The 25,972-nt window shown below is 40.0% G+C and overlaps 2 protein-coding genes and 1 pseudogene across 4 annotated transcripts in view; 1 reads left to right on the plus strand and 2 right to left on the minus strand.

Annotated features, from left to right (window-relative positions):
• Window positions 1-7,391, plus strand: part of SNX14 (sorting nexin 14) — a 73,731-nt gene extending 66,340 nt beyond the window's left edge. For both annotated transcript variants that reach the window (XM_061207731.1, XM_061207732.1), the window contains 6 exons: window positions 2,259-2,382; window positions 2,660-2,824; window positions 3,002-3,097; window positions 5,376-5,467; window positions 6,152-6,208; window positions 7,166-7,391. In XM_061207731.1, the coding sequence (XP_061063714.1) occupies window positions 2,259-2,382; window positions 2,660-2,824; window positions 3,002-3,097; window positions 5,376-5,467; window positions 6,152-6,208; window positions 7,166-7,204 (573 nt within the window). In that variant the 3' untranslated portion in view covers window positions 7,205-7,391. The remainder of the gene's footprint in view (window positions 1-2,258; window positions 2,383-2,659; window positions 2,825-3,001; window positions 3,098-5,375; window positions 5,468-6,151; window positions 6,209-7,165) is intronic.
• A 1,395-nt stretch (window positions 7,392-8,786) lies between these two features.
• LOC133102525 (3-hydroxyisobutyrate dehydrogenase, mitochondrial-like) lies at window positions 8,787-9,795 on the minus strand (annotated as a pseudogene).
• A 9,903-nt stretch (window positions 9,796-19,698) lies between these two features.
• NT5E (5'-nucleotidase ecto) overlaps window positions 19,699-25,972 on the minus strand; it is a 43,644-nt gene continuing 37,370 nt past the window's right edge. The window contains exons 6-9 of one of the 2 annotated variants that reach the window (XM_061207326.1): window positions 25,124-25,229; window positions 24,178-24,327; window positions 22,642-22,842; window positions 19,699-19,862 (exon numbers count right to left, since the gene is read on the minus strand). In XM_061207326.1, the coding sequence (XP_061063309.1) occupies window positions 19,699-19,862; window positions 22,642-22,842; window positions 24,178-24,327; window positions 25,124-25,229 (621 nt within the window). The remainder of the gene's footprint in view (window positions 19,863-22,641; window positions 22,843-24,177; window positions 24,328-25,123; window positions 25,230-25,972) is intronic. The other variant, XM_061207327.1, reaches the window with a different exon arrangement.

Raw genomic sequence — 25,972 nt, forward strand, 5'->3', positions numbered from 1 at the left:
TTTTTGGCTGTGTTGAGTCTTCGTTGCTGCGCGCAGGCTTTCTCTAGTTGCGACGAACAGGGGCTACTCTTCGTTGTGGTGCGCAGGCTTCTAACTGTGGTGGCTTCTCTTGTTGCGGAGCACGGGCTCTAGGCACATGGGCTTCAGTAGTTGTGGCTCGCGGGCTCTAGAGTGCAGGCTCAGTAGTTGTGGTGCACGGGCTTAGCTGCTCTGCGGCATGTGGGATCTTCCCGGACCAGGGCTTGAACCTGTGTCCCCTGCATTGGCAGGCAGATTCTTAACCATTGCGCCACCAGGGAACCCCGGGGTAAGTGATTCTTTAGAAACTGTATTCGTAAACTATCATTTCTGTATTTTGGGGAATTTTTAAAAGTGGTTTTCTTAAGCTGTAAATCACCAACTTCCAGTAATCAAGGAATTAATTGCTATAATATATTTATTTGTTGGTATTATGTAATTTTAATGGCTTACAAAATATTTCATCCATTCATTAAACAAGTACTTTATTGTGTGCCTGCTATGGAGTGCTAGGTACTGGGAATATAAAGATAAATTACCTGTCTGCAAGAAGCTTAGTTCAGTGCCAAAGTAGGACCCAGTATGGGGAGCTATGTGAGCTCAAAGAACAGTTCCCCTGCCAAAAAAAAAAAACCCTTCATTTTGCTTATTACTCTAAAGGGTATCTTTAATTTTTTTCACTTTATAGGTTTATTGTTGGTAAACAGAAATACAGTTGATGGTTGTGTATTGATTTTTAATTCAATAATCTTGCTAGACTTATATTAATTTTAGTAACATATCTATTAATTCTTTTAGATTTACACATGCAAATGATGGCAGTTTTCTTTCATTCATGGCTAGGACCTGCTATACAAAGGGAATGATTGCAGTGTTTCACCATTAAATAATAAATGGTGTAGCTTTTTTTGTAGAAATCCCTTATGAGGTTAAGGAAATTTAAGTCCATGTTTATGGGTGTACTTAGCCTATAATTTTTCTTTCTCATTGTATCCTTGTCAGGTTTTGGTATTAAGGTTGTATTAACCTTTTTCTATTTGCTGGTAGAATTATAATTGGAATTATTAGTGCTTTAAGTAAGTGATAACTTGTTGATAGTCATTTAGGCCTCAAGTTTTGTTTGTGGGAAGTTTTTTTTTTTTACAACCAATTTAATTTCTTTTATGATTATAATATTCTTCAGGTTTATTATTTCATGAGTCAGATTTTGATAGGTTATATTTTTAAAAAAATTCTCCATCTTATCTAAATTTGAAAAATTTTGGCCTGAAGTTGTCAATAATATCATTTTTTCTTTTTGTTTTCTCTGACATCTATAGTTATGTCCCCTTTTATTCCTGACATTTTTTGTCTTTTTCTTTCCTTTTCTTTTTTCTTTTTTGATCAGTCTTGCCAAAGGCTTTGTCCATTTTATCATTTGGTTTTGTTGGTCTTTTCTATCAGTTTTAAAAAATTGTTTTAGATTTATTTATTTATTTATTTAGCCACACAGCGCGGCTTGCAGGATCTTAGTTCCCCAACCAGGGATCGAACACGGGCCCTTGGCAATGAAAGCACGGAATCCTAACCGCTGGACCACCAGGGAATTCCCTATCAGTTTTTTTTTTTAGTTCCTTAATTTCTGCTATTTGATTATTATTAATGATAATAGATTCTTTTTTTTTCTTGGCATATTTTTGGGGTAAGTAGGGCTGAGATTTAGTTGCATTTTAGCATTTTTGCTATAAGTAATTCTTCATATCTTGTTTTTGTCTCATATATTAGGCCTTTCTGAGCTTTGACTATTATTGTCCAAACAAACTTTGCTTAAAGCTTAATGTTCACCTCTAAACATCCTTTAATTAAATAGTGATTTATAATCTTTAAATCATGTTAGAATTAAAATTAGCTATTACTGATGTTTTTATACATCTATATAGATATGTTCATTTGCTCCTTTTGGTGTAAACAAATCAAAGGGGTTCTTTATGGATAATGAATTTTCTGTTATGTCTAAAATGAAAGTAGATTTTTATTTAATATTTTGGCCCCCCCCAAATATTGTATTTTTTAATTCAATTTGGGTGTAAATGTGGAATTTTGGGGGCAGATCTTAACCTCTCTGATATTGTAGGGTTTTTTTTAATCTCTTTTGATTGGACAGAGTTTAAACGCCTTTGCTCTGTATCACTTTACCCTTAGTAATTATTATCAGCGGGTGTAATAAACTATATTTTTTATTATTTCAACTTTTACTTTAGCTTTTCAATGATCTGTTTAAGAATAATGCAAACCGTGCTGAGAATACAGAAAGAAAGCAAAACCAGAATTATTTTATGGAAATGATGACTTTAGAAGGAGTCTATGATTACCTGATGTACGTAGGTAAGATATCTGTGGTTACTGTTAAAACCTGTTTTTCATTCATGTATTATATTTTTTCTGTGATGCAAATTAATGCTCTTGAGTATTGCCCCATTATAATTTTTTTTTTAATTGAAGGTACTTTTTAAAATAAGAATTCAATGTATATAATTGATCTTGAACATATTAAAGTTAATAGTGTTTACAAATAAAATATTGACCATTTGTATTTTTCGCATTGGAAAATGTTCAGATTATCTATTTACCTTAATGAAGTGTTCTGTGTGATCCTTCTCAGGACGGGTGGTTTTCCAGGTTCCTGACTGGCTTCATCATCTCTTAATGGGAACTCGAATCCTCTTTAAAAACACCCTGGAAATGTACACTGATTACTATCTTCATTGTAAACTAGAACAGTTATTTCAGGAGCACCGTTTGGTTTCACTCATAACACTTCTTAGAGGTTTGTATTTTCTCATGTGTTTGTTTCATGTTCTGAGTACTCTTAAGGATTTTAATTAGACCTAAAAGAGCGAAAAGTCTTGCTTTTCTTTGCTTTATTAGTATTTCTACCATGAGGAAATACTTTGTATATAATAGGTGAAAATTCCAGCAAATGTTTCTTTTTGTCTCTTTTTAGATGCTGTATTTTGTGAAAACACTGAACCTCGCTCTGTCCAAGATAAGCAAAAACGAGCAAAACAGACTTTTGAAGAAATGATGAATTACATTCCAGGTAATGTAATATTTAAAAAGTAGTTTAATATAGATTAGCACTCTTTTGAGGTCATGATGTATAGTAATTATTGAGGCTAATTTTTACTGTGAGTTTTTATTTTAGAAATAGTTACCAAAACCAATTAAAATTAACCCAATTGGTTAAATAAAATTTGGTTTTTATGATGTTAGCACTAAGAACTTTAAGGTAGGGCTGTTTCTACTCACACAATAGTCGGATTCTTTCAATAACTTAGAATCAGACTGATCAAAGTGATAGGTTTGTGGGACAGCTGGAGTCCTGCTGCGCAAGCACTTCACCAGGAGAAGAGCTAAACTAGTGTGTGTGAGTGAAAGGTCAGAATTCATTCATTCATCCCAAGTTTATTGAGCACGTTCCATGTGCCAGGCACTATGCAGAGTGCAAGGGATATAAAAATCGTACTTGGGTAGCTCAGTCTGGGAGGAAGGTAGACATACAAACAAAACATACATGTGATTGTAGAGCCATGTTCAAGTTACATAGTATCTCAAAGGAGGAGGGTGATCCCCTCTCTTATAAAGGAGGTAGGCTTGGACCACTAAATGAATGAATGGTAGTAACCTCTTACTGAGATGGGAAACATGAGGAAAAAACGTCAAGAGGTCAAAGCAGAGGATATTTAGTTTAGGGCATTTTGAATGTGAAGTGCCTATACATTATTCAGGAGGAAATGTCTAGTAAGCAATTAAATATCCAGGTTTGGAAATTGGAGGAATGATGATATAGGATAAAGATATGGGAGTCATGTGTGAGTGGGTAGTAATGCCCAGGGAGAAAATATAGAGTAAGAATTGAAGGTACCTTAGAGAATTTTCATCATTGAAAAATGAGTCTCAGAATGGTCCTGCTGCTTTGTGTGAAGACAGTTAAGTTAAATCCCTGGTCTGAATGTGAAAGTGAAGCACAGCTGTTTTTGAGTGAATCTTCTCTAGGTATATAACGAAGTAATTTCTTACTTCTTTTGTATAATAGTGACCTTTAGCTTTTATGGTTTTAACAGTCTTAGTTTTAGTAACAGTCTTAGTTTTAACAACATGGAAAGCCAATGAATGTAATAATTTCTTATTTTGCTCAGGCACGAATTTGAATCACATCTACTTCAAGACTTCCATTTGGGAAGAAGTAATTTAGCTACTGAGGAAGCTTAGCATGCTTTCTGTTGTCCTCTACTCATTTCTTCCTTAGTGATGAAGAATCTGAAAGGATCGTTTATTTTTGTCCATTATGCTTCATGCATATTAATTGGGAAATTCTGTGTAGTATTGGTGAATTAAAGGATTCACAAAGACGCATAAGTATCAAGGATCTACTAAACTTATTATAAATTGAATTTGGCTTTTGCCTCTCAGGGTTAGATTTATCTTATAAAAGCAACATAAAATGAGAATTTTCCATGAACAGCATTAAGAGTTTCATTATGATCGGAGTGGAAAGGACAAATATTTGAGCACCTTGTTTACTTAAGAATAATTTTCTTTTCCTGCTTGGAGGAAAACATTCAGCACAGATTTTAATAAGGACTGACTCTGTGGTAATAGGAGTGATACATGACAGCTGTGTAGTCAAACATGAATTGGAACTTTTGGGACCCTAAATTAGTGTGTAAACATTTTCCCAAAAGATTGTTCTGTAAGATAGTTAATAGTAATTATGCAAAAACTACAGAAATAAAGTGGTCATATTCATTGAAGAGAGTCTATGTTCACCATAAAATTAAATTAATTATTAAAAATATTAAGATATTCAAATATTATGAAAATATAGAGAGTAAAAAGTAGAAGCCATCCTGTCCCCACTGTGCGGAAGTAGCTACGAGCTCCCGGTTGGTGTTAATTCTCACAGACAGTTTTTATGTATCTCTATACGTGTATGTACAAATGTGCGTGCATAATTTTAGCATTTTATTTTGTTTGTTTTACTTGAATGGGATAATAAAATATGTATTATTTTCCAACTGTCTTTTATCACTTAATAGTATAAACAGATTTCTTTACTGCAACATTCCCCAGAGCTTGCAGTATGCATTGTGCATTGTGAATCTCCCAAAGGGAGGATTCCCGATACTGCATTTCTCAACTTGACCACAGAACCCTTTTTTCCAAGAGCTTCTTGCCAGAACACTGATTTAGGAAATGCTAATTTACAGTTTTTGCATAATACCCGGGAAAGAGAGTGGAGATTTTACCTTATGATCCAGTAAATGATGAGTCACTTTATAATATAAAATTGTTTCACATGTGGCTTTCTTGTTTAGATCTGATAGTCAAGTGTATTGGTGAAGAAGCCAAGTATGAAAGCATCAGACTTCTTTTTGACGGTTTACAGCAGCCAGTTCTCAACAAGCAGGTAAAATTCATTAAAGCAGGTTGACTAGTGTTGGCTAGTTTAGCGAATGACACAGTAGGGTGTCTGGTATATTATTAACTGTGAAGTGATGCTATACTAAATGAAGGCAATGTAATTCAAACATTCGGATAGGAAAAAGTATCTTTGTTAATAACTCTCTTTTGCTGATTACCTTTTTTTCTTTATAACATGAACTGTTTTGATTTAAAATAAATATATATTCACTATAGAAATTTGGAATATACTAAAAATTCATGAAAAAAGTAAAAATTTAAATATCAAGAATTCCATCATTCATTCAGGTTACATAGAATAACCACAGTTAACATTTTACTGTTTATAGTCTGTTACATAGCCCGTTGAGATCTTAATACAGTTACAATTTTGTATCCTGCTTGTTTTCTTTAAAATTGTTGTTACATATAAAATGTTTAACATAAAATGAATTATGAGGAATAATAGTAAAATGAACTCATGTGTATGTAAAACTCATCTTAAAAATAGAACATTATGGATACTATTGAAGCTACTACTTTTGTGCTTGTTTTATATTGTCAGTTTTATTCCCTGCCTTCCCCTTTAGCAGTAACTATAGTCCTGAATTTGTGTTTATCGTTTTTATGGGGTTTTTTTGTTTTGTTTTTTTGTCTAATGCCTTAAAAAAATTTTTTTTTGGCGTTTTAGCTGACTTATGTTTTATTGGACATTGTGATACAAGAACTGTTTCCAGAGCTCAATAAGGTAACTGAAAAGCAGCAATTTTTCTTTATGTTTTTAATGGTATGTTGGCATTTATTTTAATTAGAGACATAAAAATTAAGGAAACCCTTGTGATTCTGATCATTTTAAAAATGAACACCCTTATTTTCTTCATTCAGCATGCTCAAACATAGAGTGGATTTTGGGAGATAGGAGCTGAATAGCCTCTGCCTTGACTTCCTCCCTTCCCAGTTACAATCAGATAGGGACACTATACCCTGTAGGGCCTTTCCAGAGGAAGGTGTGAGTTTACCTCCTAGCAGTAGGATGGGCCAAGCTCTGCAGGCTATCATCTGCAACACTGAATGCTGTGTAGCTCAGACTTAAGCATTTTTGAAGCAGTTGCGCTTATATGAACCGAAGAACACGAAATGAATTGGAATTGGAGGATGCTAATATTATCATTATATTGAATCTTGAGGATTTTGAGTTTTGAGCATTGCTTTTTACTGTTTTTATTTTTTGACTAATCCCTTTGGTCAGATGAAATAACTATTCAAGGTTGTGATACAGCAATGAAATGTCAGTTTCATAGAGGAAACCAGATTTGGACTATTTACCTATTGAACACAAGTTTTCAAGTTACGGCAGTATTAAATGTATATTAAAACAGGGTGGCAGTTATGGATAGTTTGTGTTCAGTTTACATGGGAATCAGTACCAGGAAACCTCCAGCTCTATGCTTGAGACTTTATGAGGTCTATCGCTATACCTTGCCATTTTTCTTCTCTCTACAACGTAAATATTATCTGTGGCATAGGCCAGCTAATTTCTTGCGGATACATACACACACACACACACACACACACACATATATTTATATATATACAATATCTTAGGTTAGGATTTTAATACACTGAAACTGTTAGGCAATTTACAAATGAACTCTGGTTTGTTTGTTTTTTTCTCTTCTATTAAATAGATTTCTTTTTAATTTAGGTACAAAAGGAGGTTACCTCTGTGACATCCTGGATGTAAACATTTGGATTTGGGATAGAATAACCAGTTGAAATGTCTGCTATGCTAGTGTAGTAGATATGTGCTGTTTCTTCTTTTACTTTTGTATATTCTTGTATATATCATGTAATTCAGTGTCTGAAATTTTGATTTTGTTTGTTTTAATAAAGACTAACGCGGACTTAATGATGAAAAGTGATTGGGTCTCATAGCCTCCTTTATGAGTTTTTCATAGCAAACAAGGGACTTCTTATTCTTGCTGGATGATTGACAGGTTATATATAGCCCTTTTGGGTGTGAAAACTGAGTACTTAAAGATATTTGTGTGATTCAGTGTGTGATTGAAATTGCATTTCATTGAACGTATATGACTGTATTCCAAAAACTTATATAAACAATTTAGTCTAGTAGATTTTTGGTTTATGTTGTCTCTCCAAAAGAAAAATATGAATTAACTGTATTCTTTGAGGAAAGTTAAATAATTATTTTTAAAGTTTCAATGTTGAGAATTCTACTCATAATTTCTTCCCATGATATGCTTTTCTCCTTCAACCACATTTGTCTTTCAAGACAAGAGTGGGTGTTTTGTGTTTGGTTATTGGATGCAGTGTTCATTCAGAATATATTTATTGAGTTTCAGCCATGTATCAGGCACTGATAATGTGGGAACTCTAAATATAATTTGGAAAACTAACCCATTTAATAGTACTATTCATGTATATTTTTCAAAAGTTTGTAAAAATGGTCATTAGATATTGTAAATTTTTTAAAGGTTTTGCCAGTAGTTCTATTATCTTTTCTTTTAAATTATTAGCATAGAAATTTATTTGAATTCAAAAGAATATGGTTATATTTAGGATAACATAATAATTATCTAAAGCACATATCATCGTTGGCTCTGAGACTGTTCTAAAGATGTCATTCTTTTGAAGTCACAATGTAGTAAGAATGTACAAGGAAGCAAAAATATAGAAAATAAGTTTGGTAAGTTTTGGGAGTTGTTACAAGAGGGGCACACCAAGGTAATGTAACAGAGTTCAAGTTACATAGCATGCAGCAAGGAGCTCTCTTGCTTTATCAACTCCTGGAAAATAAACCGGTAACCTCAGAATGCAAGAATACCACCACTGGGTTAGCAGGACAAACTTTCTGAGGGACACAGGGAGTAATTCACTATACTTCCCCTTTCTCTAACTCCTTACCTCACACCAATTTCTTTTCTTTCCTCCAGGATAGGTTTTATCCCATGGAAAAAAAATGTGGTTTTATTTGTAAAGTGGAGTAAATAATATCCTGATCAAAGTAGGCAACGTTTTAACTGACAATGCTCAGGAATCAAACTTTTGGAAGAAGGTCAATCAGCTAGCTAGCAGAGACCATCAGTGGCTTGCAGAAAAAAAAAATTCAGATAATATGTGTTTGCTAAATAGATGAAAAGAATAAGCAGTTAAAAATGGGTGGAAAATCCCAGGGTTTATTGTGACCCAGACAATCAGAAACAGACAGGTGACCTTTGATTAAGCCCATTTACTTGTGGAGTGAGCTGTGAGGGGCTCCAAGATAGAGTTTGGTTTCCAACAGTGTCCACAGCCAAAGGGCAAACTCAGAACGTCTCCTTGTCTCATAGAAACTGGAAGATGGATGAGAAGTCTTTTGGAGTAGCCCTTCGAGCACATCATCCTGTAGATCTGATGGGCCTGCCTGCCCGGAAGGATTGGGCTCTTCGTGCTGGCAGCAGAGTCCTGTGCTAATCCCAGATCCTTAGCCATGAGTGTTCCAAATCCACCCTGATAGTGATTAGCCAAGGGAACTCCATCCACCACCCCAGCTACAGGATTATAAGTGTCACTTGACCAACATTGTCCTGAGCTCATATTTAGGATTTTAGCCAAGAGTTTTGGGGCAAGCCCTAACCTGATTCCCAGATGCATAGCTTCAGCAGTTCCAGTCATACTAATAGCTAACAGCAAGTTGTTGCAGATCTTCGCAGCCTGCCCAGTCCCAGCAGCTCCACAACATGCCACATTGGAGCCCACGCACCCCAGCAGCTGTTGGGCAGCAGCAACAAATTCTTCTGCGACTCCTCCCACCATAAACGTGAGGCTCCCAGACCGAGCAGCTCCCACACCACCAGAAACAGGGGCATCCATGAAAACTGCTCCCATTTTCTCAACTTCTTTGGCCAATTCGTTCAAAACCATAGGATCAACAGTACTGGAATCTATTAAAAGTGAGCCTTTCTTCACTTTTTTTAGAATTTCATTTGCTCCAGAGTAAGCTTCTATCGCATCGATGCTGGTGGGCAACATTGTAATAATTCTGTCAGCTTTTTTGGCTACATCTGCTGGGGAAGACACTACCTGTTCACCTGCGTCTAGAAACTCTTTGCATGCATCAGGGAACACATCATAAATAATGAGTGGATAGCCATGTTTCATGAGATTTTTTGCCATTGGATTCCCCATGTTGCCTACTCCAGTGAATCCAACTGGAGTCTTAGAAGCCATTGACCTAGAACACACCGCTGCAAGGCTGGCCACCGCCGGTTGCTGCCGGCAGCTCCAGTACCGGAGGCCAGAGGCAGCTCCACGGAGCCGTAAGGAGGCTACCATGCTGTCCCCGCCCCGCCTCCCCACGGTGACCTCCGTGGCTCCCAGCTCACCTTACTGGCTGCTAGGGTGCGTGGTCTATTATCTTTTTAATTGCTTAAAAGTTCTAGACTATGTATGAGTTTCTTTGAATTGGTGCTTTACTACCAAGCCTTAAACATTTACTAGCTTCTCAGGGACAGGTGGGAAATTAATCAGTCTAATTCTTCACATTTAAAAATCCATAGCATTTTGCATATTATTATTTAAAGTGTCATGGTGAACTGGAGGAATAAAATATGTACAGCCCTTTTATGCCATCCTCACCTACTTTCCTATAAATTGTGGTATTTTGTTTATTTAGATGAGAAAAAAATTCTTATGAGTGTATCAAATGGCCTGGGCTACCATGATAAAATACCATAAATGGGGTGACTTAACAGAAATTTATTTCTCACAATTCTGGAGGCTGGTAAGTCCAAGATCAAGGTGCCTGCAAGGTAGGTTTCATTCTGAGACCTCTTCCCTTGGTTGTAGACGGCTGCCTTTTTTCACTGTGTGCTCACATGACCTCTTTGTGCGAGCGTTTGGGAAGAAAGAAAGAGATCTTTCTCTCTCTGCTTCTTCTTATAAGGCCACAAATGCTATTGGGTTAGGTTTTATGACCTAATTCAACTTTAATTACCTCCTAAAGACCTCATTTCCAACTATAGTCATACTGGAGTTTAGGGTTTCAGCATGTGAATTTTAGGAGGACACATTTAAATCTATAACAGTGAGTGAGCTCTATTTAAAGAAAATGTGCTGTATAAAAATCTACAAATACAAAATCATTCGCATAATAAAAGGGAAAGGAACTAGATGCATTCTCTGTTGGCCAGGCATTTTATATCACATTTCACCATCCAATAACTGTGAGATGGTATTATTCCTGTTTTATAGATAAGGATAATGAAGCCAGAGAGAACGGTAAAGTTGGAATTCAAACTTAGGTCTTTCTCTAGTCTTCGTGTTCTTGTCATTGTTGACCCATGAAAGGAGCCTTTATTTCCAAAAGCGGTCACTCTGGATCCCTTTAAAAAGTAAGTTCCCCTGGTGCATTTCAAATATTTTACTTTGCACATTTCTTTCTATCCATCTCTATGTGTGTCTTGTAGTGCATGAGTTTCACATTTTGAAATGTGTTTATAGAAATAACTCTCTGTTTCTGGTTGGGGGATAAAATGAAATTAAATAGATGGGAAGACACTTTGAAATTTATAAAGGACATTATAAGTTTGTGTTATAAGTATAATCATTTAGCTGTAGATAGCAGAAAATTCTGAGAAATGGTTGAAAGCAAACATATTTATTGACTTCCTAAAAACCGTTAGATTTTACATTAAAAGTATCAGAAATCTAATTTGCCGCTGTTCTTTGCAGACTGTATAATGATATATATACAAGTTGTAACTTCAGATATGGTCAACATTAGAATAAAAATGACTGACTGGCTAAATGAATGAGCAAACATCTTGCTAGTCTACTCCACTTCCATTTCAAAGACTATGTTCTCTTTTATGTATCCAGTAGTGTCTTCAGTGTTGCTAGATACGTAAGGAGAAATCCTTAACCTGAGGCCTGTGGCCCCTAGAAGATCATCAAATCCAGTGAAAAATGTTTTTTTTATTTCACTATTTTTTGTTAATTTGATGTTTATGATTTTTTTTCTATCAAATTATATTAAAGTATTATTCCAAGTAATGGATGTGGCTGTATTCCAATAAAACCTTACTTCCATAAAGCAGTGGCAGGCAGGATTTGCCCTTAGGCTGTAGTTTGCTAATTCCTGATGTGGAAGAACAAAAGCAAGGAGGGAGAAGGGATGCTATTAGAAAAATTGTAATCACCTTCATATTAGGGAGTGGCAAGGGGGAGGCTACAAAATTTACTCTTTGGAGAAAGGCACCTGTCCTTCTTGGGGAAGACTTAATTGGCCTTTTGGTTGCAGAGGGGTTAAAGAAGAGTCTAACTGCTCTGCATAATGAAAAGGGTGTTTAGGTAGAGAAGTTATTTTCTTAATTGCTTTTTTTCTCTGGAGGGGCTGATACCGGAGAAAAAGGACTGTGTGGCTTTTGGACTGAGTCAGGAGGGTGGCAGAGAGGCAGGAGAGAAGGAATAATGCATGATTTATCCACCTTATTCTACATATGTGTATTGAGGGCTCACTATCTGCCAGGCAGTTTTAGATGCCAGGGATATATATGTGCTTGAGAAAAACGGAGCAGCCAAGGATGACCCCAAGGTTCTGCCTGAGCAATAGGAACGACGAAGGGTCTATTAAATGAGCTGAGGGAGATTGTGACTGGCACGTGTTTTGAGGGGAAGATCAGGAATTCATTTTTGGACACGTAAAGTTTGGGGGGCGCCTATTAACCGTCTCAGAGATGCCAAGTAGGCAGTTGTATTTATGAGTCTAGAGTCCATGGGAGGGGTTATACATTTGAGAGTCACCAGAATCAAGATGTAAAACTGGATGACAGCACCGAGAGATTAAGTGTAAATAGAAGAGAGAAGCAGTCCAAGGACTGTGCCCTGGGGCTCTCCAGTGCTTAACACGAAAAGAGCTGAGAAGGAACCCCAGAAAGGACCCCAAGTGATGGGTTTGGTCGATGCTTTTTAGGAGCATTGATATCTCACACTGAGTTGTAAGTTTTCTTCTTCATTGTAACTCCCTCCATTTATGCCCACTTAACACTTCAATATTATGCTAGCTGCTCTTGGGAGTGAAGGGAATACTGTATCCATATTTGGGGACAATGCATGGCGGAGAAAATGGGTACAGCCTGGAGACTTAATTTTTTAAAAGTGGCTCAAATGTCTGAAAAAATGGATGACATTGAAATTTCTTTATAAGGAAGTGTGTTTTAGGTAATTTTTTAAAGTTTGTCAGATCCATTTTCGTCGTACAAGAATGAAAACTGCATGATTTTCCCTGAGGGATTTTATTCATGTTACTTAATGTCTGAACTCTTCTTCCTATTTAACTTCCCTCCCTCCTCACCACACACACAGGTGCTCAGGGGAACTTTTTGACATTTTCTCCTAGTGTGGGCTAGTTTAATCTCTTGATTGTAAGTGACGGAACTCAACTCAACTTTGCTTTAGAAAAAGAAAAGAGAAATAACATATTTGTTTATGTAACCCAACTACAGAAGGCAATAATGGAGTTGCCCTCAGTATGACTTATCCAGCACTTGAATAGTGTCAGGACTCTCTGTGGACATATGTCCATTTCTTGTCTCAGCTTCTGTCCTGTTAGCTGTTATTCTTGTGGATGCCTTCATGTGGGAGAGGACGGTTAAACAAACTGTGGAATCACTTGATGATACAGAGGGGCAAAGAGGGAGCTTGTCTCTCTCTACATCTCTACCCATATAAAACCTTGTGGAAGGATTCTTATTGTCTTGGCTTGCCTAGACCGTAACTCAGACCAAGATGATCAGGCACTATAACTGTGAGGCCTAGGTCATGTGCTTCCACCAGGGCTAAGAGATTGCTTCTGTAGTTAACTGTCCCACCAGAACTACCTGGGGTAGAAGAGGTTCAGTGTCTCCCCAAAATGGGGGCTCTTTCCAGGAGTGGGAAGAGATGCTAGATTGGCAAATACATGCATGCGTTTCTGTTTTCAGATGTTAATTTTAGCTGTCACTTCCACTGAGCTGCGAACAGTCCAGGTGCCAGGATGTGTCTTTCTCACCCCTGTATCACCTGTGCGTAGTCCAGCAGCACCTGGCACTGAGAAGGTGATGGGCACAAAAAGACTACTTTGTGGGGGGATGGACACAAAAAGACTAGGTGAGTTGAGGTGGAACGTACATGCAAGGAGTTAAGAGGCAGGGGTGTGGCCTGTGATCTAGGTCCCTCACCTTTCTTATGACTGTTGCCAGAGTGAAAGACGTGTTGAGACCAGGGCACATGCCTCTCTCTCTGTGATCCTGAAGCAGTGCCGCAGGTAAGGTGATTATGTCAGCTAACCTCAGGACGCTGGTGACTCATGCGCAAACTCTCAGATTTCCAATAGGCTTTCCAATAGGCTTCTTAAAAATAACAGATCTCCCAGGAGTTGTCCTTAGAGGTGGTTCTGGAGCATCTGGGGCGCTCGGTGAGATCTGCCTGTGGATGCTCTGTGTCCATTGGGGGTGGCCTGTCAGTGAGCACAGGGCAGGGGGCGCATGGCCCGGAGATCAGCCTCTCTGAGCCTCAGGTGCTCATTTTTCAGAAGAAGCTCTGAAAGGGAGAGAGCTGCTTCTGAAAGAAGAAAGGGAGAGAAGGGTGAGAAAGGGAAAGGGGCTGCTATAGAAGTCTAACTGCTGAGAAGTTATAAGGGAGCACGAAGACTGATATTGATTTTTTTTTCCCCAAATAGCCACAAAAACAAGAAAAGTTATACTGAATGCGGCCAAAGTATTGAATAATTAAAGGACATTAAGTATATAAGAGATACAGCTGTGTGGACACTGACAGATACACTTAGGTTGAGGCGGGCCGGTGAGCTGAGCACCAGAGGGAGGGAGAACAGCCCTGCTGAAGCATTGCGTTCTGTTGAACTGCACCAAGTGCTCACGCTTTCAGTTTTCTTTTTTTTTGGCCACACCGTGCAGCTTGCAGGATCTTAGTTCCCCGACCAGGGATCGAACCCAGGCCCTGGCAGTGAGAGTGCTGAGACCTAACCACTGGACCACCAGGGAATTCCCTCAATTTTCTATATTGATGAAAAGTTTAAAGATGTTCATGTGGTCTTATAATAAATAGATTAATGATCTTTTGTAAATGACGTGGACTTGTGTTAATTTTTACAGTCTATTAATATTTCTAATAGTTGTACACTCTCCTCCCTCTGTTAAGGGACCTCTGGCATTAAGCTGTGGCTGGTATCTAGTGGAGATTAGCAGTTGTCTCAGCTCTGGGATTGAGCCCACTGGTGTCTCTTGATCTAGATTTGAAGGGGATGACTAGTAATTTATTACAGTGAATAATATTTAAAGTACTTAAGTCACTGTGTGATTTATTTTTTCTATTTATATTTTAAATGTGAATTGTATTGGCTTCCTCATTAGCCCTGTAATGCTACTCCCATTCACTTGCATTGTGGGCTTTCTTGAATGGGTTAGGGAGGGGTAGATGAAGCAGTGATCAGATAGTCAAGGAGCCAGCAGCCTCCTTATCTGTGGTGTCATTCTAGAGAACAATAATGACTGAGGTTACGTTACTAGTTTGTTCATCATGACTTGTTCTACAGTAGTGTCTGGGGTCCCTTGTTTTATAGTCACATCTTTTCTTTCCACTTTTACCCAAAGATAAGATACTCAGTAAGGAATAAGGCAAGGCTACATGAAGAAAACTTGAGCCGGATAATAATACACCTGTGTGGTAGATGAGCAGGAATGATGCTATAAGCATTTCTTAATTATGACACAAGAGTTATCACAAAATCAGTTTCACAACATGATAAATTAGTGAAATTTTTAGGAATGCTATATAAATGTTAACATATAAAGTCAATACATTGTGATTTTACCAGAAAGATAAGACTTGTTTATTTTTTAAGTGTATGGATTTCCTTACTTCATCTGTAGAGTATAGATCTGAAAAAAAGTCAACATCAAATTAAAAACTCAAGCTCAATTAGAAATTTGATTAGCCATATTTATTTTTTCTTTATAAAAAATAATATATCTTAGGGACTGATTTCATTACTAATATGCTTATTATTTAATGATTAAAGTACCAGAAAAAGTTTAGTGTTGTTTACTTTTAGAGTGATTTTGGCTTTCATAAAAATCTGGATATCATACATGTGAATGTACATTGTTGGAGAGGAAGTTAAGAACTCAACATAGTTTTCAAGACATACTCAGAAGGTAGCGTTTTTATTTTTAACATCATTTCATATATATTTGTTGTACTAGGAGATTCTCAGAGTACTCATAGGGGCCATTTCTCACTTTTGATTGTCCGGAACTGGAACATTTTTATTTGGAGGAATTCCAAGGTAATTGGGGGAAGGGGCATTGAAGGAAGCCAAAAGGCTGGAGTTGAGTCCTCACTCAGCCTTCTTTTATCTTTATGAAAGACAGCTTGGGCCTGAACCAGGCTCAGCTTGATATTTGCTCCCATCTGAGTGGAGGCACCAGGACAGCCAGTGGCCCTGGCGGGTGTAGCTGTGGTGGAGGTGAACCCAGCAGCACCAGGCCGGTGTATGAGGGCTCTTCCCGTGGCAGGATTTTAGCCATGCCTCACTTTCCTTGCTTGCTCTCCATTTCTAGGCCTGGCTCTCCACGCTTCTGGATGATTCTGGGGACTAGCTAATATTCTTCTGGTATGTCTTTGCTGATAGACTTTTTGTTTTTGCAACCAAAAATCCCAGTGAATAATGAGTCTGTAATTTCCATTGTTGCTTTTATTTTATTTTATTTTATTATTATTTTTGAAGTTTTTCAGTTTTATTTATTAATTTATTTTGGCTGCACCACATGGCTTATGGGATTTTAGTTCCCTGACCAGGGATCGAACCCGGGTCCACGGCAGTGAAAGCCCAAGTCTTTTAACTGCTGGACTGCCAGGGAATTCCCTCCGTTGTTGCTTTTAATACGCCAGTATCCATGTCATAGGTCAGAGTTAAATTGTCTTCATACCCTAACTAGCTTACTTGTTAACCGAATATTTTCATAAAGTATTTCATTCAGGTTCTTAGAGGGCCGAATTGTTAACCGAATATTTTCATAAGGTATTTCATTCAGGTTCTTAGAGGGCCGAATTGTTAACCAAATATTTTCATAAAGTATTTCATTCAGGTTCTTAGAGGGCTCAGTACGCCTTACTAGAGATTGGAGATCTCCCAGCTTGTTATAAAAGTTTAAAGCTCCTGCTTTTGACTGCATTAGTTAGGAAAACTCGTTCCTTTTGAGTTGCTTGGGTTGAGTCAAATCAACTTCTAAAATGTGTCCTATTTTACCAGCACAAAAATAACATTAATTGTAACCCTTCATTTGTAAGGTTGCCTCAGGGCTGCCCCGGCTGATTACGTAGATCATCCAGGGGACGGTTATGGGTTGAATTGTGTCCCCTGAAAAGATGCTGAGGTCTTGTGGCAGGACTTTAGTCCCAATCCCGTGTGCCCGTGAATGTGAGCTTATTTAGAAATAGGGTTTTTGCACATGATTAAAATGAAGTCATTAGAGTGGGCCTGATCCAGTATGACTATGTCTTTATACAGTATAAGGGGAAATTTGGACCCAGTGACAGACATGTACAGAGGGAAAAGGATGTAAAAGCATGGGGAGAATACCATCTATAAGGCAAGGAATGTCTGAGGCTAACCAGAGCTGGGAAGAGGCCTGGAACAGATTCTCCCTCCCAACCCTCAGAAGGAACCAACCGTGCCAAATTGATCTTAGACTTTTAACCTCCAGACAGTGAGATGATGAATTTCTGTTGTTTAACAGCCACCCAGTTTGTGGTACTTCGTTACAGCAGCCCCAGGAAACTAAATCAGAGACCGTTACTAATTTAGGCAAGCCTAGTTATGTCTCCACAGGGCTACATACTCTCTGAGGGCGCTTACTCTGCTGAAAACTGCTGAGGGCAGCTCTGCCACCAACTGCATTTAATGTGTCTGATCACGGTGTACCAGCTGGTCTGCTCTATCATCGGCATTAATTGAGGAAAATTCTTGATGTACAACCAGTTCAGATAAATTAATTAAAATCCCTAACACTGTATGACTTGAACATTTTTATTTTTAGGAAACCACTATTGGTCTTAAATTCTGTACGTAAAAGCCATAAAATTTAGTAGTCTTACTTAAAATATCCTTTATTTACTGTTCTTTCCTACCTAAAAACTGCATGTATTTTTCTTGTTTTGGAGGTAAGAAGGGGGATAGGGAGGGTTATTAGATGGCAAGGGGCTTATAATCAAGGGAAGTGATACCAGTGATGAACTGGCAAAGAGTTTTCCATTGGCCATATTGTCTTGGGTTATAGGTGTTTGCTTGAGAGAAGAAGTAACTACCAGAGACAAGGAGTATATCTTCAGTTTTATTGTTTGGAACCTACAATTGCGAAGTGTTTTTAGGTCATTTCTTAAACCACTGAATAATACATGTACACATATTTAGAAAACTTACAAAATGTTTTTTAAAAATTTGTGCTCCAATAGGATTTACCCTATTTTACTGGCCAAGCATAAGCAAATATACCCCAAATGCAGCCTTATTGACATTTTCCTCTTACAGTCTATCGACATTTGTTTACTTATGGCCAGTCTGTGTATGCATAGAACCTAGGGCATTATTTTACTGCAACATTTATGAAGAGGTTATGAAATTTAAAAGTATGTTTTGTATCAAGAATACCCAATATTTGTAAACATCAAGAAACATTCTCACTCTTCAATCCTTTAGCTGCTGTTCACTGACTCTTTGTGTAAGGTGAGGGCTCCCACTTCTTACTGAATCATTTCTACAGTAACGAGCAGGCTCACGTGGTCCCACCACCCCCTTAAGCAAGTATTTGTTCTTTGTGCATAAATCATTTATTTCGTCGGTCTGGGTATTTCCTGAGCACCCACTCAGAGGGGCACACTCTCAGGCAGGAGTTCTCATATCTGTGCCTGAGAATGACAGAGAATGACTGTTCAGATTTGGAGGCAGAGCTGACTTTAGATTTAGGTATACTACTTAAAAAAATCAACCTTGGCTCCGCTCTGGATTTCCCATAAGTGGGGGAGGGGGCGGAGTGTGTGTGTGTGAGACTAGAATCAGTGCTGGCATCTTGCTCGGGAGAGACAGGTGCAGGTTTAGAGCTACACCTTCTCTAAGAAGGTTCTCGTCTCATGACACCTTCCCATTAGGAAGGAGGAAAGAAGCAGAGGGAGAACTGATAGAATCTCATAAAATTATTAGTAGCTAATGCCATGTGTCAGGCACTCTGCTACTACTCCTTAGCAAATACGTATTTAACAAGTGTAAATGGCCTTTAGCTCTTTCTCTTCTATAATGTTGTTGGTCCTAATGTTGTTGGTCCTGGGCGTCCTGGTCTTTCCTTCCCTTTCTCCCTGCCCCTTGACTGCGTTCTGCAGCTCCTGGCCTTTCCCATTATCTGCTGCACCTCTTCTCCCAGCTCCTCAAAGGCACACGGTGGTGTGGGAGAGAACGCCACCCTGTGTTTAGTCCATTAAACACCCTATAGCAACACGCGCTAAAAAGGAAAAAACAGACCAGAAATAAAGCAGAGACTTGTTCTACATGAGTCTGGGGCTACTGATTGATAGTTAAAAAGAGAGGAGAACATTAAGTATCTTCCTGAACAGTAACTAACTGGATATAATTGAAAGAGTGCAGGACTGAGGTCAGAAGGCCCAGGTGCAGGTCTGGGATCTGTCACTTTTAGCTGTATGGCCTCAAACATGTCAATTCTTTCTGAGCTTTAGTTTCCTCATCTGTCAAATGGGAAAAACAATACCTGTCTTGCCCACCAACGAAAGTTATGGGCATCAAATAAGATAATGTACTTAAAACTCCCTTGTAAATGATAAAGTTCTATGTAAACATAAGTTGTTTGGTGGATTAGAATGGATATAAAGGAGAAAAATGATGTGTATGGTTTAAAATTGTTTATAAAGTTTTATTAAAATTTGCATATGTCAACTAAAGATGGTTGGCCTTCTCCTCATAGGGCCCATTTTCATTTCTTTTCCTGTGTGTTCATTAAGTTGCTGATCCTGAGTGATGATGTCAGCGTCTTCATTTACAGCCCTCTAAGCTCAGCTTCTAGGAGACTGCAAGGATGGTCTGCACCATCACAAAGCCAGTTCCTAAAAGGTAGACTTGAATCTCACTTGAGAAAAAAATACAGTTCCATTAATGGCAAGGAGAATTTTTGGCTATTGGTATAAAACAATGATCACTGCCAAAACTGAAAGAAGTATTAGAGAAAAGCTTCCATGGCAATGACTTCCTGCAGAAAACTGGATCCGACCTTCAACTGCTGGATAAATTACTCTCATTTTTGAGATGTATCCGGAAACCACGTTGATATCTTGGTCACCTAGAAAAATACATACATTATTTTAACTACAGGAAAAATAATTTTCAATTAACAGTAAGAAGGGGAAAGCCAATGTACTTCTCGAAAGTCCTTTGTAATTAGATATAAGAGGGAAGATATTCCTTTCATAAGCAGGGATAAAATGTCACAGAAGACAAGAACAATGGCGATCATAAGTGCAAAGAATCTGATTGCTTTTTCATGTTCCAGATGTGAAATGTGCCCATTGTCCAATATTGGATAATTGGGGGGAATAAATCATCTAAGCTCTGAGATGACTCAAGATAGAGGCTCTTGTCATCAATGCCTCTGAACCACTCCGGACCGAGGGCATTAGGGAACTCGGTCAATATCAGTTAGCTGAGACATAAAAGTGGCTTGTTGTTTTTGGCTTGCCTGCTCAGGAATCATTTTCACGTAACTGATGGTGAGACAATGGAGTCTTCTCTTGCAAAAGAGAGGAGAACTGACAAAGAAATACTAATCACCTGTAACTACAACAAACCCCTAGGGACCTGACAGACTTTTATTTTAAAAATGCCACACTACAAATCATATATCTAATAGGGCGGTTAATAGCCAAAATATATGAAGAATGTATACAACTCAAATACAGATGACCAACAAGCACATGGAAAGACGCTCAACATCACTAATCATCAGGGAAATGCAAATAAAACCACAATGAGATATCACCTCACACCTGTTAGAACGACTGTTATCAAAATGACAAGAAATAAATGTTGGTGAGGATGTGGAGAAAAGGAACTCTAGTGCATTGTGTGCAGAAATGTAAATTTGTGCAGCCACTATGGAAAATAGTAGGAGGCTCCTCAAGACATTAAAAATAGAACTACCATACGATCCAGCAATTCCACTCCTGGGTATTTATCTAAAGAAAATGAAAATAGTAATTTGAAAAGATAAGATACATGCCTCCCCCGCCATGTTCATTGCAGCATTATTTACAATAGCCGAGATAAGGAAATGAGTGTCCATCAGTGGAAGAATGGATAAAGATGTGATATATACACACACACACACACACACACACACACACACACACTGGAATACTCTTCAGCCATAAAAAAATGGCCTCTTGCCATTTGCAACAACATGGATGGACCTTGAGGACATTATGCTAAGTGAAATAATTCAGACAGAGAAAGAGGAATACCATATGATCTCATTTATGTGGAATTCAACAATAAAAGCAAGCTCAGATACAGAGAACGGACTGGTGGTTGCCAGAGGTGGGGGGAGTCAGGGGTGGGTGAGGATGCAAAATGGGTGAAAGGGGTCAAAAGTTATTACAAACTTCCAGTTATTAAAAAAATAAGTCCTGGGGATGTAATGTACAGTATAGTGAATATAGTTACTAATACTGTATTGCATATTTGAAAGATGCTACGAGAGTAGATCTTAAAAATCCTTATTACAAGAAAAAAAATTTTTTTTTGTAATTATGTGAGGTGACAGATGTTAACTAGACTTATTGTGGTGAGCATTTCGCAATGTATACAAATGTCGAATCATTATGTTGTACACCTGAAACTAATATAATGTTATATGTCAATTATACCTCAATAAAAACAATATATTACTATCAATATAATACTTAAAAAAGAACTCTTCTCTCTGCAGTGGTTCTCACCCCTGGGTGTACATTAGAATAACTGGAAGAGACTTTTGCCCCACCCAAGTAAATCAGAATCTCTTAAAAGTTGGGACCAGTGCATTGGTATTTAATTTAAAATGCTCCCCAAGTGATTCTAATGAATAGCCAGGGTTGAGAAGCCTTAGGGCCAAGGCTTCCTCAGCCTTCTTCTATGTAAGGTCCTTCTCTCCAACACCCATCAGTCTGGTCTTGGGTGATGCACAGTCATCAACTTCTTTGTTTCATGCAGGGCTCGAGAGGACACCTTTTAAGCCTGCCTTTCCATTTCATATCATGGGATGGGTGGAAGTGCCTGGCGCCTTTCCTCCCAGGAAGGGCTGTCTCCTTTGCCCTGGATCTGTCCTTCACCCTCCTTGGGATACACAGTGAAAATGGCAGTCCCCTACGATAAGGCTGAAGAGGAACCTGGCTGAGCTCCTTGCTGGAGACAGATGCAGGGAAGCTGTGCATGTGTCTTGTCAACACACTAGTTTCTGCCCTGGAGAACAGGAAGGGGTAGTGTATTGGCAGTGGACTCTATGCATAGGAGGTGGTTCTCAGTTGGATTTTTAAAAATGAGCAGGGGGTATAATGACCCTCACTGCTGCTGGAAATATCACCTAGGGTCAAGCATGGTGGTTCCTATAATTTGCTCCAACCCACTGTGCAGAACGGGGCAGGGGACATATCCCATCCACGCCTAACCTGACCTGTTTACACTTAAAGCTTCTTCAAGAAAATTTAGATGATTTAATATGGTTTCCCACATCCAGCCTAAAGTTCTAGCAGTGTGGTTTTCCTATAAGTGCCACACTGATTGATATTTCACAATTTAAATAGCTGCTTATATGTACTTAAAAGAGTTTTAAAACACTTTTTATGTAAAAATGTTTTTCCCTGGGCTTGGGTGGATGGGTACGTGTGCTGGGGAGAGGCAGGGCAATATTCCCCCAGGCTGTGCTGCTGTTTCCCAACAAACAAAGCAGGAAGTAGTTGGCAATGTGGGGACGGATCTAGATTTCTGGCTTTGCCCTCCGAGCTTCATGCATAGCTCCCGTCTTGGGACCAGTTCTGTTCTCGGGTACCTCTGGGTTAGGGAGGGGAGGAGACACTTGTGCTTACCAGAGTCATGTTTTAACACTTCGTCCTTTATCATCCGGAATCCATCCCCACCGTTGGCAAGGAAGCTCGGGAGCATCACCTTGTACACCTCATCCATTCTGAGGGGCTTGTAACAGGGCACGCGACACTGGGTGCAAAGAACCTCTAATTTGACCACTCTGTCCCCAGGGTTTCGGGAAAGATCGTACACCACGTGAATTCCTAGAAAAGAAATGAGCCTGTATGTTTTCACTGGATCCAAAGGGAAATTTCTGTTTTCTAAGAAAGGGCCAAATCTGGAATTGGGACACTGGGCTTAGTTTTCGTTTAGTTTGAGCTTGAGTGATATTTCAGCAAGAGAGCTGAGGTGACATTGCAGCTGCCCTATCTGGTTAGGTTCATCCTTGAGTCCTTCTGGGAGGTCTGAGAACCCCCGGGAGGAAAACTGGCTCTGGCCCAGAGTGGGTGAGAGGTGACTCTGCAGGGAGAAAACAGACCTTTTTAAAATCCTGAGTTAATTGGTCCAGCAGCTTGGTTCAGTGGCTCTGGAAAATGAGGAACAGATGACAGGCACAGAACCTTGTACCATCCTGATGACTAAGAGATGTTAATAATTTGGGCTTGGGTGACTTTCACAAAACATACGACTACCCAGCACTGTGCTGGGGCACTAGAGCCCCAGTGTTCCCTCCACTCTGTCCTGGAAAACGCAGAATATCTGGGCTACCCCACAGGCAGCAGCCTGGACCCCACCACCCTCTGCAGCCCCTCGATCCCAGCAGCGGAGTGCTCTGCAGAGGAAAGACTTCACAAAGCCATCACAGCCCTCAGGTGCGGCCCACTATCTACAGGCCAGAAACTGAGGCCAGAATGTGGTGTCAGAGTCAAACAAGATTATTCATATTAATTTAAAGTTGAATTCATTGGACTGTGGACTTAATTATTGGCGAAAGCATTTCAGAAGTCCTTGACAATTTGGGAAGCATTTGTTTTCCTTCCATTTTCACTGCAATCCATGAGATAAGCAGGCACATTTTCTCACCGTGCTCCGAGAGGCTGAGGGCTTGCCCCAGGTCCCGCTGGAAACAGAGCCAAGTTCCTATGTCTTGTCCAGGCTGCCCCGCCCAGAAATCATCCTTGTTAATACTTATTGGACACTGCATTCCTTTGAACTTCTGTATGGTTCCAGGCAATCACCAGGCAATAGAACAGAAAAGGTTTTGTTTTTTCTGTTTTTTTACGAAGAATAGTGAATGTTTAAGCAACTAAGATTTTAATAGAAACTAGACCTCAAGGCGGCTGACCTGCTTAGAGTTTGGGGGGCCAGCTCCTGCAGAGAAGATCATCCGACGTCCGAATCAGACTTGGCAAACAGTGCTCATTTTTGGGGCCTTGGGGCTTTGACCCTGACCTACTCCAGTGGTCTGGCCATTGAAAGACTATATGCGTTGGTGTTGGGTGTGCGAAAACCTGAACAGCCCTGACCAGGAGGTCCTGGTAAGGGGGGAGCTAAGCCAACCAGCAGGAAAGCCCACCTCACCTTGCAAGGTGACTTACCGCCCACCTGCAGGAACTCCCCCGTGGACTGGCCATAGCGGTGCACGCTGTGCTCGAAGGCCTTCTTCAGGGTGGAGCCTTTTAACTGGACCAGGTCAAAGGTGCCTCCAAAGGGCAGCACAGCAGCCAGGGTCTCCCAGGTAATCGTGCCTGAGGGTAGTCACAGATGAGGCGAGAAGAAAAACGGCTGGAGAGCTAGCACACCCCATGACCGGTGTCCTTTAGGACTGGCGGAGCAGGTGAAGGAGGCACGGGGCACAGGGAGGCTCTGAGGACAGCACAGCTGCGTCTAAGGGTTCCTGACACTTAGGGGGAGAATGGAATCAAGAGGCCTCTGGTCGTGCCCTCCACCACTGAGGCTGACGGTTTTTGACAGCGTTATCAGGGAAGACTACAACAGTGTCTTGAATATCTGTCTGGTTGGTTTGTTTTACCATATGCTATAATCCTGGATACCTGTAAATGCACTAAAGGAATTTATCCAGCTGTTTCTTCCCAGCACCTAAGATGGGCAATTTTTTTTTTTTTTTTTTTTTTGGCCATGCTGCATGGCACGTGGGCTCTTAGTTCCTTGACCAGGGATGGAACCCGTGCCCCCTGCAGGGGAAGCGCGGAGCTCTAACCACTGGACCGCCAGGGAAGTCCCAAGATTGGCAATTTTGTCCTCCCCTTTCCAGATATCAAGGTGGAGGCCATCACTATTTTGCATACACCAGCAACAATTTGCGTTTTGCTGTGTGAATCAGAAGTTTAGCTAAACCTTGGTGCCAGTAAGGCTAGCTGCTCCCTCTGTGAGCAAATGCATCCAAGAACACACAAGCCTGTGTGCGCCCTTCAGGTGGGGCACTGACTCGAGTGGCCGAAGGGCCTGGCACGGTGGGGGGGTTCTTGGGGGACTGGTCAGACAGAGAGCACGCCGAGCTGAGGCCGGGGGCCGGGAGCATACCGTTGTTCCGCTCGTCAATGGGCGACCGGATGCCACCTCCGTTTAAAATGCACATGGACACGTGGTTCCAGGACATCTCATCCGGGTGTCTCAGGTTGTTGTTAATCTGCAACAGCAGCATGAATTTACACTCGTTATTCTGGGTCCTCCTCCTTAGGATCAGTTCCTGGAACTTGGTTAGCTGTACCGGGCAAATAAAGCTGCTGCTCTCCTGCTCCTGTGTGCCCAGAGCTTTCTCAAGTGTAATTCATCAGAACTAGTTTTATGCTCTGAGAAGCAAACCTAACATACTGTGGCCAGTCCCAGGTCAGACTCTGAGTAGCCAGTAGCTCTGAGCCCCTCTCCTAAGACCCCTGCACCCGCCAGGCCAGGGGCCCTTAGCAAAGCCAGCACTTGAAGTAGGAGGAAGGGGCTTCTGTGCAGACTGACCCACGGGGCTGCTCCCCCCAGGGCCTCCTCCAGGGCAGGACCCACATTTGCTCCTGAGGGCGGAGCCCAAAAGCCTTTCAACTCCAGACCTCAGGCCACAAAGGACCCTGGCATCCATGTCTAGGTCCCTAGCCAGTTCCCAAGTTGGCAATTTTGGAGAGAGAGAGACGGGGGAGCCCCTGAAACGGCGGAGAGTCAGTTTCATTCTTCTTTTTCTTTTACAAAACATAATGTTTAGTTACAAGAAATAAAATGAATTACATTCTCATTTGAAAAAATATGGTGGAGGAGGTGAGGGAGACACAGGGCCACAGGGCGGCTACTGGGGCAGCACAGCTGCAGTGTTCCTGATGCTTAGGGGGAGAAGGGGCTCATTCTCTCTATGTTAGGTAAGCCCTGCTAGAGCCTGGGGTGTTTCCT

This window comes from Eubalaena glacialis, chromosome 12 (assembly GCF_028564815.1).
Source record: "Eubalaena glacialis isolate mEubGla1 chromosome 12, mEubGla1.1.hap2.+ XY, whole genome shotgun sequence".
Classification (NCBI taxonomy): Eukaryota; Metazoa; Chordata; class Mammalia; order Artiodactyla; family Balaenidae; genus Eubalaena; species Eubalaena glacialis.